This window comes from Pecten maximus, chromosome 8 (genome assembly GCF_902652985.1).
Source record: "Pecten maximus chromosome 8, xPecMax1.1, whole genome shotgun sequence".
Lineage (NCBI taxonomy): Eukaryota > Metazoa > Mollusca > Bivalvia > Pectinida > Pectinidae > Pecten > Pecten maximus.
In genome coordinates, this window is record NC_047022.1 from 16,517,613 (window position 1) to 16,538,102 (window position 20,490).

General features: G+C 36.3%; 1 protein-coding gene across 1 annotated transcript; it reads left to right on the forward strand.

Moving 5' to 3' along the window:
* The first annotated feature begins 386 nt into the window (after positions 1-386).
* On the forward strand, positions 387-20,194 carry LOC117333366 (twinkle protein, mitochondrial-like). The gene is made up of 14 exons (XM_033892631.1): positions 387-494; positions 2,080-3,658; positions 4,981-5,074; positions 6,316-6,466; positions 6,916-7,088; positions 9,152-9,308; positions 10,119-10,240; positions 11,087-11,258; positions 12,703-12,837; positions 13,147-13,220; positions 13,825-13,939; positions 16,533-16,712; positions 18,688-18,813; positions 19,186-20,194. Exons 2-14 carry the CDS (start codon positions 2,905-2,907, stop codon positions 19,528-19,530), a joined length of 2,598 nt encoding a protein of 865 aa, XP_033748522.1. The 5' UTR covers positions 387-494; positions 2,080-2,904; the 3' UTR covers positions 19,531-20,194.
* The last annotated feature ends 296 nt before the right edge of the window (positions 20,195-20,490 follow it).

Below are 20,490 nucleotides of genomic sequence, written 5' to 3' on the forward strand. Positions count from 1 at the left end.
CATTTTAGTCCATGGAACTTGTTAATTGTATATAACGGATGTTACCATGATCTATTGCTATTTCTAAAAAAAAAATCATTTAAAGTTAAAATTTCTTTTCAGTGTAATACTTCCAAGGCTGAAAAGAAAATTAACTTTAAATGAAAATAGTCTGCTGTAAAAATCAGCTCCTTTCGATTTATAACAGTGTTTGCTTGGTTGTAAATTTATTACTCGATGGAAAACGGAATTTGACAATGTAATATTTCGTCAGATGATATGCTTTATAAACCGCCGAAATGAAACATGATGTACAGCAGGCTTAGTAAGTTACTTTAGTACGGAGAAATGTTAATTATCTCCCCTGAAAATTATTCATTCGGATTCCCTCTGGCACGTACATGTGTACAATATAAATTCTGTAGCACATGGAGGGAAATTGCGCTTTCCACCGATAACATAGAACTGTTGACAAATATAACTGTTCAATGAAAGTGTATTTGTTGAAGTTATAGGTAAGTGTTGAAACTTCGATGCGTACGTATATTTTTTCTTATTATTTTTCACAACTAAAATTCAGTTAAGCGTCAGTTCTTCAGTCAGGCTTAATAATATCGTATGACCCTCTCAAATTTTAGCATTTTTTTTCACAGCAAATTTAAACATTGAAGTCATCTTTGACAGCACATATCTTAATCCTTGACCTTATGTCTGCTTATAATTATAGTTGCAAATGAAAGGTGAATTAAGCGATATTGCAGCATTCTTATGTCATTTTCATTTAGACTCTTATTGGTTAGATATAACCAGAGACCTATATATTATAGCACGAGTTTCCTTTCGTTTTTGCGATCCAAACGGTTGGTCCATTGGACCGGTGTTGTTCTTTATGAAATGAAGACGGGCCTGGCGATTTTATATTGTTTTCAGACGAGTCTTTACAAAGACTCTCAAGGCATGTATTGATATTTGCAGGTCCGTCAAGATATATGTTTGAAATATTACATTTAATAAACGAACAGGCCCGGCATGTCTGGTGTAGGGCACCTAGAACGAATATTCATACCCGGCCTACACTGCTCTCCGGCAGTTGATGACGACCATCTGTCAGAAATTGTCCGTCCGTCATCCAGAGCTACGTTATCGCAGCTATAGGGCCCCTACACCAGCCATGGTGTCAGGGCCAGAGGAAACTCGGGCTATATAACTGAGTATATATCAATGCAAGTTTTTTTGACGATTTTGATAATATAGCCAGCAATATATTCAACTTTAACATTCATGAAGTATATTGATTTTTTTTTTATTATTTTTTTTAGTAAAATTACAAGAATTAAGGTATTTTTGTGGCGTTTGGTTTTAAATTATCTTTGTCAGAGAGAATTTAAGGAGACATGCAATTTTTATGTAAAGAAAAAAATATCATTTGATAATATTCCACAAGAACACAGACTTTATTGGAGTACAGTAAATGAAGTGAAATGAGATATCTTATATTATTTATTAATTGCATATAATAGTGCTTAAAAGTTCCTAGCCTGAGTTTCCTCTGGCCCTGACACCATGAAATGTCTGGAGTAGGCCAGATTGCACTACTAAAACGTAAAATTCTCTGACACCGTTTGGTGTCGCTTAGATTTTGGTGCAAACACAATAAAATTGGACGTGACATAACACGTACCTTACATATATGGATAAATGATATATTTACTTCAAAATACCCATTTAGTTCCATATCAGTGTTATATTCCGTCCGTGAGAGACCCTTGATTTATGCTGGTCAAAATTTCACACTTGACTTGATGCCATAAGGTCGCAGGTGGCCAAATCAGCCTTAACAGTTCACAATGGAGCAAAAAGAAAAAAAATACTACATTTATTTCTATTTAGTTTACCGCTTATAACTTGTAACTATATGGACAGAATTTGGGACTAAATGGGGTTTTTGGGGTAAATAAATATCTCATTTATTTGCTCCTTCCTCTCATAATATTTGTATAATTGTCCATAGCCATTTTCAAAAAATATTGCAGGTTACATTTTAAAAAATGTAGCAATGTCATTAAAAAATAAGAAAAATTTCTCTCGTTCTTCTTACAGATCAGGTTGAATTGAGGAAAAGAGTTATGATGACTAAGTAATATCATCCAAAAATAGCTATGAAGAAGAACTACAAACTTTCTTGGTTTTATCAAAACTCTACCGCTTTATCAAAAGGTGTGGTACAGCCTGAAGAAGTACATGTACGGCCTTCAGCTTTTACAGTTTTGAATAAAAGTAAAGAAGATGGGTTATCAGTTCCTTCAAGATATTGTGTTTTGGGGTCAAAAAACAGGACTACAACATCTCCTGTCACTAGTAGAACAGATTTAGGACAATTTAATCCACTATCACAGTTTTCTCCAGCTAAGTTGCCACCGACTTGGTCAATCCTCCGATACTATCTTCTGAAGTACAGAAAATATGCACAGAATGGCCATCATGATCAGTTCCAGAATATTTCAAAAAGTTTGTGTCCATATGTATTTGCCAATGTGAACTCAGAAATCCAAGTCTACAGTGATGTATATGCAAGTGTTGGGAGGAGAATTTCAAATTTCAAATGGCGATGTATTTCTTCAGCACAGACAGGTTATAGAGAAAGAGGTTTACTTGATCTGGTGCCCTACAACAGACCATCAGTATCTGTTAATTCATCCATGTGTTTCCACACATCTTGCCACTTAACCAAATCTGATGATGCTGACATTGCTACTTGCACAGTGGACCATGTGACTAGTGAAGGCGATTATACCTGTACGTCGGAACATATGGATAGCTCTGTTCCAGGAAACACAGAAGCGATGGGATGTAGATGCATCAACTTCGTCCAGACAGGAACGGAAGCATACTTTAACAGACAGAATAAGTCCAGCGGAAAGTCTCATGTCTACAGGACATGAGTTCGATCATCCTAAAAACCAATCATCTAATCTAGTCTCGGAGATGTCTCATCCGTTGAACAAACCATTGCACGAAGTACAAAATGAAACAGTAAAAGAAATAATTGATGTTTCCTCTGTGTTGCCTGAAAGTGAAAATACCGATATTGGAAAAGGAAGGAGTGAACCAGCATCAAATTTAGAATGGAGTGAGATTGGGACTGTTGAAAAAGAGAAGAAAAACATTGGCAAGGTATTGGAAGATATAGACAAAGTGAACACAGAAAATGGCAGGAGCAAATCAATATGGGGGAAATCAGCCTTTTTACCACCAGGAAATAAGAAAACAGCATTTCACAAAAATGAAGATAGTAGTCTACTGACAGAAAGAATAAGGAAAAGAAACAAACAAAACATTGAACAAATTTCAGAATTTGAAAAAAATAATGATCTTCCAAACCTAGATGAGAACTTAGGTGAGATGGAAGTGAAGAAACAGCAGAAGTGTATGGATGAAAATGAAGTGAATTATGATGGCCGTGTTAAAGGCCAGCCATATGATAATGGTTCAGATGTATTTAAGATGGTGGAGAAAATACCATCCAATGTTGCTGAGACCATAGCTAAATACGGTATTAAATCTGTGATTGAAGGCTACACTTGTCTTGTTGCCCGCTGTCCCAAGCTGCCAAGGTCAAGGTCAAAGAAAGGCAACAGCAGCCAAACATATGGTAGCCTGTACATCAATGCTACTTCAGGTTAGTATTACCAAACATGTACAGTACAGACATGATGAAGTTCAAGTTAATCAAAACCAGACAAGAAGACACCTTAACCTCATAAACCTGTTAGGTCAAAGGTCAAGGTGCAAGTGAAAGGTAAAGGTCAATTTGGTTTCTTCAACTGATCATGATCATATATATACAGGCTATTATTTAATGACATGGTTTGGATGACTTTGTCAAAATCGACAGAATAATCATAAAAAATATCAAGGTAATCAGACCAGAGTTCAAGGTAGTATAAATTAGTTTTTAACCCCAAATTAAATTTAAAGATGGTTGTGTAGTTTCTGGTTGATGATTATGGGCATTGGGGGATCAATTATAAGTACAGGGTCGCTAAATAGAGTTAAAATATATAGCGAAAACGCTTGGGAGGGATTGAAATGGTTTCTTAGAACAGAGTCGTTTATATTAATAGAGATGGTCGTTTGGACAGATTTGACTATTACAAATTAAAACGAACCATGTTATGGTGACAGGATATATGACCTACATAATTTTGTTATGCTTGATTGATCATATATCACAACCCAGCGTTTAATTCCAATGTTGTGGCCATGCATGTGAGCTACAATATCTTTGTAACTTCTCCCAATTCACAACAATATCATATGTATAGCAGTAAATCCACAAATTTTGTATTTAAACCTTTTTTTTCTCTACTTTCTCACTATAATGATATTGAGATAAAAAAATATTTTTGATTAGAAGTATATAGTACTTGTGTTGAATCACAAGTCAGAGTACATATATGTACACCACTATATGTGTATTTTAAATGGCACCTGCTTTGTTTTATAAGAATTCATGAAGATACAAATGTTTAAGAATCCATTTATCACAAGCTTTGGATATTTTCTTCTTTCTAAGATCATCAATGTACATATAGGTACATATTGGCCCTCAAAGTTTTAATATAAATTCTTTAGTGTTTATTTTCTTGTACATGTGCTGATCATGAAATGCTCTGGGAAAACAACAGAGTCAGGAACCAGTGTTGTAAACATATATATTTTAGCATTAATCTTATTTGAGCTCTGGAAGCCTTGGTTTTAATTAGGATAGTGCTAATTAATCATTGTATATTGTTACCATGGCCAATAATATTGGTTTGCTTTCATCATGGCACTATTTCTGAGTATAATCTGTTTAAATTTGATAGCAAAAATTGAGTGTGCCACAAAAACATAGTACGTTTACAAATCTAATAATATGCTAGCTACCAGACAGACATATTAACTTATCTGAATAGAATTGAGAAATATACATGTCTGTTTTTTCTTCAAATTTTTCAGGTCATTTTCAGTGTGACGAATGTCAGCGATATGGCACATGGACTGCTCTCCAACTCAACGTTGAAAACATACGTGCTATCAAGAAACCTTCCAAGTACAGTATATACTATATATTTCCAGCTTGACATCCCATCTGGAACAGGGAACATGGGCTCACCTACAGGGTGGTGTGTCATGTGTCAAATATTAGTCACTCTGACCTACATTTTGACCTTTGACCTACATCTGAGAAACTATTTTTCCGGGCTCTATCTCCTACATTGGAGCTTCATATTTGGGGCCTGGGTTCATCTTTCTATTACAAATTTATCGTCTATGCATTCTTAGATTCATTTCACATCTGTAGAGGGATTAATTCACCCACTTGTCTTGTTAAAAGTTAACATAAATAAAATTAGCATTGTTATCTGAGAATGATCTATGACTGGTATATATTAGGCCCACCCATATCTATTGCAGTTAAACAAAAATTTGAAATGGTAGCAAATGGTTTTTCATTGTCATGGAATTTGAAGTAGCTGCACTATACAATGTGCTTATTTATTGAGTCTTAAGTTTGTGTTGGCCCCGTATATGCATATAAATGATTATCAGATTAATATATATTTATGAACAACTTGCTACTTATATAAACAATTACATTTCTGTCAGATGTATTACAGGCAGTTGGCCAGGATACATTAACTTTTACCTTAAAGATAAAAGTTCAAGATATATTTTTCTCTTCCCAAGTTGGAGTTTTACATGTTTAATAAACTCCTGCATATCCAAAACAACAAGGCTTTTTAAAATCAATTTCACTGTACAGCTGTATTTAATGGTTGCAGACTCATAATTGAAGATTAATTGTGAAAACCTTTTTCCTTTGAATTGCTCTAGATCTGGATGATGGCCTATGATAATAGTATAAGGGCTGGTCACACAGGAATTAATCTATAGTGGATATATAAACCTAACCATTTTAGGAATTTACCACCTGGCAGAGATTGGGAAATTTTATGCAACGAAAGTGTGTGTAAAATAAGGAGAAAATGGGGAACACAAATTGCTTGATTTCGTGTTCTCACATAAGGAACTCCAATCTATATCAGACCCAAACATATAGGCAAGAAAAATTATCCAATTCCCAATTAATAGAAGCAATAAGGGATTAATGAGGTGTCAATACTGTATGTATGAAATCAGTGGTTTGTCATGAATTTATAGAAATATTTCCTCCGAAAGACTAGACCTTACACTCAATCTTATGATGCAAGTTAGGTTGAAAATGAACTCCGATGGAAAACTGCCAATTATAGTTACGAAATTAAGCATAGTCAGTTTGCTTATTTCCAGGCTTGATTATCTGTGTATGGCAGAAGTGCGAGGGGCATCACTCCTAACACAGGGAGCCGATGAGGCGGAGATCTACATGAAGGAAGGGATACAACTGAATCAGGTGGACACAAACGATCTGCAATTGGTTCTAGAGAAGTTTGAATGTGATGTAAGTTGTCCTGATTTTCTGAGGAATTTTTGGGTGAATCGCTGCAATCCTAAAGTAATGTGAAATATTCACCCAAAATTTGCAGTTTACTTCCCAAATGTCACAATTCCCTAATTTCCTTTCCAAAACTGAGGAAAAAAAGCCTCATTGTGTAGAAATTCAAATTTGTTCTTGTATGCACAAATATTCTGGTAATAAGCTTTAAGCCCATGCCTGGTAATACGTTCATGCCAAGTAATAAGCTCTTGTCCCGTAAAAAGCTCTTGTCCAGTGATGAGTCCATGTCTGGTAATAAGCCCATGATCAATGATGAGTCCCAAGTCTGGCAATGAGTCCATGTCCAGTATTGAGGCCATGTTTGGTAATGATTCCATGTCTGGTTATAAGCCCACGTTCTGTAAGAAGTTCATGCCTGATTGATTAATGATTGATGTTGCTTTCTTTTGTAGAATCTGTCTTTGTCAACTTTGATGAAGTATAATGTACGATACCATAGTGAGGATGATGCCCTTTTGTTGCCATTCTACCTGCCAGATGAGACCCTGATCAGTACAAAAAAACTCACCTGTCAGTCCCAGGATTACTCGGACAGCTGTGATGTTTTAAAGGAATTTATATCCCCGTAAGAATATCTTGTTTTCGCCAAAATTGACAAAAATTCTACATTTTTAGTTTTTGTGGAATTAGGTATTCAGCTCTGCCCATTTATGGTGAGACATGATGGTATGGGATGGTGTAACTATTTACTGGTTGAAATATGTAAATCAGATTGAGTCAAGACCTTATTTCATATTACATATCAAGATTTATCTGAAGCAAAATTTGATAGCTGTATCACCTGTGTTTACCATTGGTTCTTGAGGGATTAAGTTAGACCTATTTTACTCCCTATATAGGATAGTATTCCCCATGGCTGTTATCCTCCTGTGCTTCAAAAATATTTTGCATTGAAGAAAAATTTCAAAACAGAAGAATATTTTTCAAAGTAGGAAAAAGGAAATGCTGTTGTAAAAAAACTAAAATAATATTTTATGTTATGTTATTTTATGTAGTAACAAATTCTGCAAGACAAGAAGAAATACCCAGGTTGCTTGTTTGTCATTGATCCAAAATTTGTTAGAGTTTTCAAATATATTGTATATAAGATTGAGCCAAATTTGGTGATTTTATTTTTAGCTCACCCGGTCCGAAGGACCAAGGTGAGCTTATGCCATACTGTGGCGTCTGTCATCCGTCGTCCGTTGTCCGGCCGTCTGGCGTCAACTTTTTCATTGAAACAACTTCTTCTCAATAACCAAGAGGCCCAGGGAATTCATATTAGGCCTGTAGCATTCTGGGCTAAAGGGCTACAAAGTTTATTAAAATGAATGACCTTGACCTTCATTCAAGGGCACTTGGGTCAAATAGGCTATGATCTTCAAACAACTTCTTCTCAATAACCAAGAGGCCAAGGGATTTTATATTGGGCCTGTAGCATGCTGAGGGGAAGGGCTACCACGTTTGTTCAAATGAATGACCTTGACCTTCATTCAAGGTCACATGGGTCAAATAGGCTATTATCTTCAAATGACTTCTTCTCAATAACCAAGAGGCCCAGTGACTTGATATTGGGCCTGTAGCATGCTGAGGAGAAGGGCTACCAAGTTTGTTCAAATAAATGACCTTGACCTTCATTCAAGGTCACTTGGGTCAAATAGGCTATGATCTTCAAACAACTTCTTTTCAATAACCAAGAGGCCCAGTGACTTGATATTGGGCCTGTAGCATGCTGGGGAGAAGGGCTACCAAGTTTGTCCAAATACATGACCTTGACCTTCATTCAAGGTCACATGGGTCAAATAGGCTATCATCTTCAAACAACTTCTTCTCAATAACCAAGAGGTCCAGGGACTTGATATTGGGCCTGTAGCATGCTGGGGTGAAGGGATACAAAGTTTGTTCAAATGAATGACCTTGACTTACATTCAAGGTCACAGAGGTGAAATTAGCTTAAATCTGTAAACAATAATTTTGCGATAGCCAAGAGTGTTTGAGACCTGATACTGTAATATGCCACCAGTATGCTGGAATGAAGGACTAGAAAATTTATTGATATGAATAAACCTAGCCTACTCTAATATTTGAATAAAGAGGTAATCAGTATAGGTTCTGTAGAAATGACCTCAATAAACTTCAAAGTTGCTGTAGAGCCAGGTGAGCGATACAGGCCCATTGGGCCTCTTGTTATACTTACAATAAAACCAATGTACATGTATCCATATGAAATGCTTATGATATATTAACATAGCAATACCAGCGACAAATATACTTTAGCATTATTCTTGTTTCATATCTCATGAAACCAGGTGAGCAATACAGGCCCCCTGGGCCTCTTGTTCAATAAGTAAAAATTTATATTGACTTGTCTTCAATAAGGACGTTTTGCTGTATATATGCTCTCCCTGGATGTTGCCATCATGATCAGCTGTCATTTAGAGGCCTATGACTGCCTTGTCAAGGTTTTATTCCAAAACTCACCTAATTTCACAAAATAAGAAACCTCTAGCTGTTTAGTGTATGGTGAAGAGTGGGCAGTGGTGCATTCTGAACAGTTTCATGCAAATGGCAAGTGTATATTATTGTATCCTTACTATTTGTGCTCATTTTATAATTAACTATTATAAAACTAGATGTTTCCATCTTCAGAATCGGAAAGTCTCACCTGTTTGGTTGGGATCAGATTTCAAAGGACGACGATTCAATAATTCTCACTGCCAGTGAATTTGATGCCATGGCAATAGCAGAGGCCACAAATTATAAAGCTTTGTCTCTCCCTATGGGAACTTCCTCTATACCTATTCAGGTAAGACAAATGTATTGTTTTTCATCACAATCACAAAAAAAACCCCATTTATATCTATCTACATAGATAAACGCTGTTACAGTAAAATACCTACCAGTGAGAGAACTCCAGGTTAATCTAACAAGGATCACAAAAAATGAATTATTTTCAGTGATTCAATTTAATAAAACAATGTCGTATAATCAGACATTTTTTCTTATGTGCAAGATATATAGAATTTCCTTGTTTCTGGAGTCGTTCCAAAGGATATATTTCACTGGAATAGCTCTAGAGTTCTCAGAATAATCTGAGAATATACTTCAGATGTTACTATGAATATTTCCTAGTGGTGTATCGATGAATAATAATTGAAAATTAGTTGAAAAAGAATAAAACCGATTATCGATGACGATTTTGAAAAAGCAATTAATTGGAAATTTCTGAAAGTGTTTATAAGTCTTTGGCTTCACATATTTCTGTAATGTTAGTGAACCAAGAAGTGGTTGATCTTATAGTTTACTAATATGTTCATTAGTTGTTAACAAGTGATTAAGGATATTTAAATATATCAACAACCATTAAATGCTTTGCTTTCAGTATTAAAACTATTGTTAAGAAAAGCTTAGATGTGTAATAAATGTACTTTAGGAGTACATACATTTTCCACAAACGGGCATTTCTGTGCTAAATTTAGAAAACTGATTATAATTGATAATTGATCAATTTCAACTTCTAAATTCTGAAAGTGAAAGTGATTCCCATCACTAATATTTCTTATACAGTTTTAAAATAACTATTGCTACTGGATTAACAAAGTATTTGTATCTGTAGTCCTTACCTGCCCTCGAAAGGTTCAAGAAGATCCTGTTGTGGTTTGAAAATGACCTGTTATCTTGGAAAGCTGCAAAAGCATTTGCCAGGAAGCTGAATGATTCTAGATGCTTCGTAATCAGGTATGTATATAGATTACAGGGCTAAAAGTGGCATCTATTTTGGTGGCCATATTAAATTCACCATTGGTACTCATGTGCCCTATTACCATGCCATAAACACTTCTCTGATCACAATCAAAAACATGCTTTGCCAAATGGCTTTTATTATGTTGTGATTTCATCAAACTGTGATAGAAAAACCAAATCGCAAACTGCATAAATGTGTTTACATTTGCAATTCGGTTATTATTCTTTCAAAGGTTGCCATCAATGCTTGAATGACATTTACAATCGAAAAGTTACAATTGGACATTTGGATGGGCAACCCAACTTTTCCGACTGGCACTTGGATTTAATGACCTGGCAGTCTAATAGGCAAAGATATCCACTTTGAGCTCTGACTTACGAACATCATTCATTTATTTTATGGCCCCAATTTTATGAAACAAGGGAGATAACTGTAAATATTAATCTGTATCAGATTCCAAAGTTATTTGATTACCATACAGACATATTAGCCAAAGTTTACTGGTTTATTAGACAACAATTACTCATACAATGTATATTCACCTTGACTGTAAGTTTTAAAGAACCGAGGTATGTTTGACACTCTCTACCCATGGCAGTTTGTGTTTCTCGGGAAGCTGTGAAACGGACCTGACTGTGCTGACTTGGTTATGTCCTTGGGTTAGACACTTTACCCTGATTGCTCTGGATTGCATGTAACAGGCCTCCCATATTTTGTTCTAAGAGGTAGTCACCAGCTACTACAAAATTAGCATGAACAAACAAAAAAAACTTCTTAAATATGTCTTCACTCTGTATCACTCTTCGCTTCAAATCTGAAATGAACTTTTGTGTCTACAGGCCAAGTGTTGATAACCCTGGTCCATATAGAGCACTACAACAGGGCCTGTCTTTGAAGAAGATTATCAAGAATGCTCACCAGATCATACATGAATCCATCGTTGGATATTCCCATATGAAAAGCGAGGTTTACTCTGAGCTGGCGAATCTTAAGTTGGTAGCTGGAACAGAGGTATTTAAAAGACAAAAAACTTGTTAATATAATATTTAGCTCACCTGCCCAAAGGGCAAGTGAGCTTATGTCGTGGTGTGGCGTCCGTCGTCCATCCATCCAGCGTCAACTTTTTCATTTAAACAACTTCTTCTCAATAACCAAGAGACCCAGGGACTTGATATTGGTCCTGTAGCATGCTGGGACGAAGGGCTACCAAGTTTGTTCAAATGAATGACATTGACCTTCATTCAAGGTCACATGAGTCAAATAGGCTATTATCTTCAACAACTTCTTTTCAAAAACCAAGAGGCTCAGGTACTTGAGGTTGGGCCTGTCTGTAGCATGCTGGGATGTAGGGCTACCAAGTTTGTTCAAATGAATGACATTGACCTACATTCAAGGTCACAGGGGTGAACTATTTTTAAATCTTGCGATAGTCAAGAGTCACCAAGACTCGATATTAGGCCAATAGTATGCTGGAATGAAGGACTAGAAAATTTATTGACATTAATAAACCTAGCTTACTCTGATATTTGAATAAATTGGTTATCAGCATAGTATCTATAGAAATGACCTCAATCAACTGCAAATTTGCTGTAGAGCCAGGTGAGCGATATAGTCCCATTGGGCCTCTTGTTTAGATTTGGTTTACATACCTGTTTCACAATTCTCAATTTGGAATAATCAGGATGACCTAGAGTCTTGTGTGAACTTTTCACATTTCAAACTTCTTCTCAAGTTCCTCCAGTGAGACTCAGGTATGTTAAGGAAGCTGACAAAGTGTTTATTTTTGGCCTTGTCAAAAGATCAATGTGGCAGCCATGACAGCCATTTTGTCACATGATTGTGCAGTCATGGTTTTCTTGAACAACACATATTTTAAACTTCTCAAATTCCATCAGTTGCTACACTAGTACATGGTGTTTTATAGTTAGATGACCAGTGAGCCTCTTGTTTCTTCTTTGGGTCAAGTTGAATATAAGAGTAAAACTTGCATTATCACACTTTGGTCAAGCCAGTTACAGTACAAACTACCAAAATTATCCTACAATAAGTCATGGAGCAAATACATAATAATCCTCACTTGATATCAGAAATATATCGCTAAAATAGAGGCAATCATATCTTAAACAGGTAAGGTTTGTTTGACCTCCAGGTACTAAGAGAAGGGGCCATGAAAGAAGTAATTAGCTCAACTTCAGTTTTAAATGCTTGTCAATTGCTATACTGATAAGTAATTGCCCACTCTTGACCAAAACTGTTGTCATGGAAACAGAATTTTTGTGTGATTTTAAAGAAAGTTGTAAGAATAATAGTTTATCATTGCTGTAAGTCTTTGTATTCAGGTGACTGTTTTGGCCATTGGACCTCTTGTTTCAAAATCGCCATGGTGTTTTTGAAGAGACTATATTCTACAACACTCTGGTTTAATTGGTTGACTATGTTTTCTGTTGTGTTTCAGTGGAAGAGGTACACACCTCTTAATAACATATTGAAAGGTCATCGCCGTGGGGAACTGACTGTAGTCACAGGCCCAACAGGATCTGGCAAGACGACTTTCATGAGCGAGTATTCACTTGACCTTTGTGAATCAGGGGTGAGAAACTGTTATGTGGTTGTTCTGGCTATTTCTTGTACATATGTACTGATAAACTATCTTGAAGTAGACTGGCCAAGTAAACTGAATCATTGAGGTCATTAAAAGACTTAAAGATATCCCGACTATTCAAGGTAACCGAATATATCATATAAAATTGTTCCTGTCAGAACTGAATTTTTACTTCCAAGTTAAACAGAATCTTTGAGGTATCATAGTATGAGATAGTAAAGTTTGACTGTACCATGATGGGCCCTTGAAATGTGTGTAATTATCTTGAATACATTTGATTGCTTTCTCTATTCGAAGGTGAGGACATTGTGGGGAAGTTTTGAGATACCGAATGTAAAACTGGCCAAAGTGATGCTCACACAGTTTGCAAAGTAAGTTTGGTTCAAATGTTCACTTGAATATATATCACAGCAAGCAACTTTTGTAAGAAATTGATTCCTGAAGCAACTTTGTGGAAAAGAAACTGTTGCATACAGTTATGTAAGATTGTATGTTCAATATTTTTTCTCTAAAAGGACATCTTCATTTGCATATTAAGATATACATATCAGTATTACCCAGATGTCTGCAATAGTTCTTTACAACTAAGCTTCTGCAGATTGTTTGACATATTTTCATTTGTGTGCAGGGATTTTTCTGGGTTTATTGTATACCAATTGGAAATAATTTCATGTTTAAGCCAAATTTCTAAAATCTCCTGAAAATTTTCCTTTCTTGAAACAGTTTTAATCAAATGCTGTTTGATAACAGTTTTGTATGTAAAATGTAATGGGCAACAACAGAAAATGCTGAAATTGTGATGCGTTGCTTATTTGAAATGGCACGTCATTAGGATACCACATAAACTTTATGCTATGTTTTTCTTGTTTTTGTGTTTAAAGAAAGAGAAACAAATGGAAAGTTTCTTGTTAAGTATATTTTCAATTTTTGAGAAAATATGCTGAGCTGTACTCATTGATTACTGATTTATTGTAGAAAGAACCTGTCAAGCCATTTAGATGAGTTTGACTTTTGGTCCAAACGGTTTGAACATCTGCCACTGTTTTTTATGACGTTTCATGGTCACCAGGCAATTCAGAGCGTCGTTGATGTGAGTTTATATTCTAGTGTTGATTTGGATGCAGTACAGTTAAGTTATAGCCGTATTTGTTGATTTTGTTAGCTCACCTGGCCCGAAGGGCCGGTGAGCTTATGCCATGGTGCAGCGTCCGGCGTCCGGCTTCCGGCGTCCGGCGTCCGTCAACTTTTTCTTTAAATCGCTACTAGTCATAAAGTATTGAATGGATTTTCACCAAATTTGGTCAGGAACATCCTTGGGGGAAGGGGAACAGAGTTTGTATACAGTTTTACTCTGAACCCCCAGGGGCCTGAGGGGCGGGGCCAAATAGGGGAAATAGGGTTAATCCTTTAAATCGCTACTTGTCATAAAGTTATGAATGAATTTGAACCAAATTTGGTCAGGAACATCCTTGGCAGAAGGTGAACAGAGTTTGTATAAATTTTTACTCTGAACCCCCAGGGGCCTGAGGGGCGGGGCCAAATAGGGGAAATAGGGTTACTCCTTTAAATCTCTACTAGTCATAAAGTTATGAATGAATTTGAACCAAATTTGGTCAGTAACATCCTTGGCAGAAAGGGAACAGAGTTTGTATAAATTTTTACTCTGAACCCCCAGGGGCCTGAGGGGCGGGGCCAAATAGGGGAAATAGGGTTACCCCTTTAAATCGCTACTAGTCATAAAGTTATGAATGAATTTGAACCAAATTTGGTCAGGAACATCCTTGGCAGAAGGGGAACAGAGTTTGTATAAATTTTTACTCTGAACCCCTAGGGACCTGAGAGGCGGGGCCAAATAGGGGAAATAGGGTTACTCCTTTAAATCGCTACTAGTCATAAAGTTATGAATGAATTTGAACCAAATTTGGTCAGGAACATCCTTGGCAGAAGGGGAACAGAGTTTGCATAAATTTTTACTCTGAACCCCTAGGGACCTGAGGGGCGGGGCCAAATAGGGGAAATAGGGTTACTCCTTTAAATCGCTACAAGTCATAAAGTTATGAATGAATTTGAACCAAATTTGGTCAGGAACATCCTTGGTAGAAGGGGAACCTAGTTTGTATAAATTTTTACTCTTAACCCCTAGGGACCTGAGGGGCGGGGCCAAATAGGGAAATAGGGGTTTATCCTTTAAATCGCTATTATTCATAAAGTTATTAATGGATTTGAACCAAATTTGGTCTGGAATATTCTTAGGGGAAGGGGGAAAGAGAGTTTATATAAATATTGACTCTGACCACCAAGGGGCCTGAAGGGAGGGGCCAAATAGGGGAAATAGAGATTTGAGTTTTAAATGGATTTGAACCCAATTTGGTCAGAAACATCCGTGGTGATGGGGGAACAGATTTTGCATAAATGGTTACTGTGACCCTCAATCCCATAACTATGTATAGTAACGCTGGACATTAAGGGATAAACACAATTCTTATGTAAACATAGGCCAAAGGGTTTTCCCCACCCTAAGGGACTTAGTTTCTTTAAACACCATTATGTTGTAAAAAATAATCCATATGGTCTTTCAGAGAGTACATTTTTGTATAATGTATTAACAAATTGAACATGAACATTATTTTGACATTTTGTCAAATCCAACCAGGTGAGCGATGCAGGCCCCATGGGCCTCTTGTTAAGTTTCACTGGTGGGATTTACTTGAAACTTGACAGCAAATATCCTGAGATAGTTTCAACCAAGCATATTTACTTTAAAGTTATCAGTCCCCTACTGGTGAAACCAAGGAAACCATAAGTTTCTTCCCTATTCGTCCATCCGTCTGTCCATTCAGTTTTTCTCACTTTCCTCAGCCATGCTTCCAAGGTATTATGGTAAAATTTGGTTTGTAACTTCAGTATAAGTAGCTACAGATCAAGTTTGAGTTTCGGGTTTTTTTGGTCAAGGTCAAGATCAGTGTTACTATTTTTAGCGGGGGCCGGTAGGGGTCATATATATTGCTTTAGCAAGACCATCGTCTTAAAAAAAATTTGATCTTCTCTGGTGGGATTTAGTGAAAAATTACCTAAGATAGTTGTGATGAAGTGTCTCTCAGAAAACTATGATGGATGCCATGGCTGGCATCATAAAATGACATTTTGAGACTTCCAGTGAATTTGCTGGGAAGATCCTGAGATGGTCTTGATCAAATGTTGTTTCTCACACTGGTTCAAAATCCACCATTTTAAATATATTGCAGTCATTTTCTACCATAGTTGTGCAATCATGATTTTCGTAAATAACATATATTTTGAACTTTTGATTTTGATCAACAGCTTTGGATTTTATTAGCTTAAGCAATGATATTGTGATCCCTGCTGAAATTATTGGACAGTGTACACACTCGTGTATTTACCAGATATTTTGCAAAAATCTGTGTTCCAGTGACTCTTCAGTTCCAGATGCCTGAATGGTCTATTTCTATATTTTTGGGGGAATTTCTACCCAATTTCTCTTGTCCGAACTGACCGGAGGATAGATATTTTGGTGCTAAAAAGTTTTAAAAGTCATTTGACAGAGTTCTCAAAATGTGCAGAACAGCCAGAAATTTTCCAATTTATGCAGATTATACCTTATAATACATACAGTTTGTAATAAATCATTCAGAGGTTTTACTAATGAGTTAATTCCTTTACAGGCAATGACCCATGCTGTGTATGTCCACGATATTGAACACATCATTGTGGACAACCTCCAGTTCATGATGGGAGCAATGGATGCCGACAAGTTTTATGTGCAAGATCGTATTATCAGCAGTTTCAGAAACTTTGCCACCACTTTGAACTGTCATATCACTGTCGTTATCCACCCACGAAAGGTCAGTGTTCTGAATCGTGATGTTTCCTTTTGTGTTATGTCAGATTCCTGATCTAAACATGAATCAGTTGTTTGTTTGGTTGATACGTACTCCTTTAAACTTTCAGGGTTATTTGGAGGTGGATGTTTAGTGAGGTAGCACTATAAAGTTGAAATCGGTTTTGCAGTATCAAAAGGAGAATACATGCACATACCATAGCCTACCAAATTTAAAACACACACACGCAACCTACATGCATGCATTTTTAGGTCACCTGAGACAAAGTCTCAAGTGACCTAATCTAATCGCCATTTGGTGGTCGTCTGGCGTCCGTCCGTAAACAATTTACATTTTCAACTTCTTCTCCAAAACTGCTGAACCAAATTCAATGAAATTTGGGAGGGAGTTTCTATGGCTAAAGGTCAACTAAAATTGTGAATGATAATGGTCCCCACCCCACAGGGGCCTGAGGGGCGGGGCCAAAAATGGTCAAATTGACTAAAACTTCAAAAATCTTCTTCTCTACTCTCAGATATTGTGGAATCAAATGCTTTTCATAGATGGAGTGGTCTTGGGTGCTTTACTAAAATTGTGAATTTCATGACCCTGAGGTCTCATGTTTGCCCCTGGGGAGGTGGTAAACTTTACTATAGTTTATATAGGGAAATAACATTTGTGACTTTTATTTGTTGGATTTGTATTGGAATTCATTCTAATTTGGTTAATATTATCAGCTTGGGATGACAGTTTGATGGTATGTACATGTTGGCCCTGATTGGCCCCCATGGGCTGATGGGCCAGGCCAAAAAGGGTCAAATTGACTAATTTCAAAAATCTTCTTCTCTACTCTCGGGGCTAAAAAGGGTCAAATTGACTGAAATTTCAAAAATCTTCTTCTCTACTCTCATATTTGGTAGAATCAAAAACTTTCCATAGATGGAAGGGTCTTATGGTGCTTTACTTAAACTGTGAATTTAATGACCCTTGGGTCTCACGTTTGCCCCTGGGGAGGGGGTAAACTTTAGCATAGTTCATATAGGGAAATCACATTTTTGACCATTATTTGTTGGATTTGTACTGGAACTCATTCTAACCTGGTCAACATTATCAGCATTGGATAACAGTTTGATGGTATGCATATTTTGGCCCTGACTGACCCCCAGGGGCTGAAAGGCGTGGCTAAAAAGGGTCAAATCGACTGAAATTTCAAAAATCTTCTTCTCAATACCTATATAAAATAGAATCAAATACTTTTCATAGAAGGAAGGGTTTCATGGTGTTTTATTTAAATTGTGAATTTCATGACCCTGGGGTCTCACGTTTGCCCCTAGGGAGAGGGTAAACTTTCCTATAGTTTATATAGGGAATTCATATTTTTGACAATCATTTGTTTTATTTCTATTGGAATTCATTCTAACTTTCTTAAAATTATCAGCATGGGATGACTGCTTAATGATATGCACATATTGGCCCTGACTGACCCCAAGGACTAATGGGTGGGGCCAAAAAGGGTCAATTAAATTAACTGAAATATTTCAAATCTCAGGTGACCGTTAAGGCCCTTTGGGCCTCTTGTTGACAATTATTTGTTTGATTTCTATTGGAATTCATTCTAACTTGGTTAACATTATCAGCATGGGATAAAAGCTTAATGGTTTGTACATGTTGGCCCTGACTGACCCCTTAAGCTGATGGGTTGGGCCAAAAAGTGTGAATTAAATTAACTGAAATATTTCAAATCTCAGGTGACCGTTAAGGTCCATGCCCATGGGCCTCTTGTGTAAACAATGGATGCTATCCTTAAATGATCAAAACTGTTGATAGAATGTTAGACAATTCAAACCCATATCAAATCCAAATCATTGGGAGGTTAGGGTTTGTAGTAGCTGGTGGTTACCTCAGCAGATCACTTATGTAAACTTGTCAGTACTGTATATCTCGCTGTGTAAATCTCCGACATTGTTGGAATATCTTAATGCTTTATTTTCACTCTCAGGAGAAGGAAGAAGAACTCTCTACAGCATCAGTGTTTGGTTCAGCGAAGGCCACTCAAGAGGCTGATAACATACTTATCCTTCAGGACCGAAGGAAGACCAATCCACGAGCTGGTAAATATATACAGGTAAGAACTACAACAATTTCTCCAGGATTTTATATATAGATTTTTTCGGGATCATATTTATCAGCTTATTTTATGGTTAAAGTACAACATAAATATTTTCATATAGGTCACTCCCTTGAATTTTTGCTATAGCTCCAAGTAGGGAGGGAATTAGATGTACTTTCATTTTCACTGACTCATTAATTATATTGCAACTCTTAATTGATGTTGATCATATTGGACATGAACAGGATGTAATGGTATGTCAAGGAATTCTTGGAAGGGGACAATATTCATATACATATAGACTTTGAAAATGCGGAAATTATGTCTATAGATATTGAGGGCGAGATAGGGATACAATGGAAATACTTTAAGTGTTTTTAATTTCAGGTTGTGAAGAACAGATTTGATGGAGACTTGGGAAAGATGTTGCTGAAGTTTGATAAAGAAAGTTACACCTTTGCTAACAAGGAGCTGGATTCAGTGATGACAAAGAAACTGTCCCGTCGTCAGGATCCTGTTGTTGAAGAGGTCAGGGAGATAGGTGATGACCGCAGTTTCCAAACTAGACATTCACAGGATGGAAATGATACTGAACAAAGAAGGACAAATTTTCCTTCTGATCCCGAGGTGAAAATGTTCGAATATGTTTCATTAAATCAGTTACAAGATCGGGATGAACAAGAGATGGAATTGGCGGAGGATAATGATACTGCAGAGCGTTTATTGTATTGATAAGGAACAATTCTACTATGTGGAATGTTTTCGTAGAAATATGGAGAATTCTCTATTGATTATGTTTAGGTCGAGTGGTAACCATCGAGTGGTAACCCCAAAAATGGAAATGAATGTAGAATTGTTACATGAAAGTGAAGGTCAGAGTGTTTTAAATATCATTTTTCAGCATTAAACTTTTTTTATTAACTTTACCATATGAAATCTCAAGTGAGGCCTAAAAAGAAAATAAATGTTTTCGCTAACACTACCAACCCTGTATTTTTGTGCTTACCCTGAAGTTTTTTTGACCATTTTTAAGGAAGGACTATTTAAGCTGTCTATATAACCTTAGTAAAAACTATTAAAAAATGAAAAGATTCCTGCACCAACCTTCCTACCCTATTTTCTTGCATGTTAGCAGAAACACATATTATTTTTATAAGCCTGACCTGTTCTCATCACCTTTTTGTCCATTATTGTGTCTATAAACAGTTTACATTTATCGACACATATCCATTTGAAATCAATTTTGATGAAACCTTTGGCCTAAGATGAATCAAAATTGTAAATTTGAATCTAGATAATTGGTTAGATTGTTCAAATGTTTTTTGACAGTTGACAATAATGTGTTTGGCATTTATAATATGAGAGATCTTGCTATGTTTACATATTTGTCGGACCATGTTTTTTGACAGTTGACAATAATGTGTTTGGCATTTATAATATGAGAGATCTTGCTATGGTTACATATTTGTCGGACCATGTTTTTTGACAGTTGACAATAATGTGTTTGGCATTTATAATATGAGAGATCTTGCTATGTTTACATATTTGTGGGACCAAAACAAAAAATGAAAATTATTAACAGGTTTACCAGAATTAAGGTGACTGTTAAGGCTTCAGGGCCTTTTATTAGTCCTCTACTGGTGAATTCCAGAGGACTATAGGTTTCCTCTGTCTGTCTTGTTTGTACATATG

Excerpts from the sequence above, each read along its gene's own strand:
- LOC117333366 (XM_033892631.1), top strand. The coding sequence starts at position 2,905 with ATGTCTACAGGACATGAGTTCGATCATCCTAAAAACCAATCATCTAAT. Across the intron at positions 3,659-4,980 it reads GTACATCAATGCTACTTCAG|GTCATTTTCAGTGTGACGAA; the intron begins GTTAGTATTACC and ends CAAATTTTTCAG. Across the intron at positions 16,713-18,687 it reads TCGTTATCCACCCACGAAAG|GAGAAGGAAGAAGAACTCTC; the intron begins GTCAGTGTTCTG and ends TTTCACTCTCAG.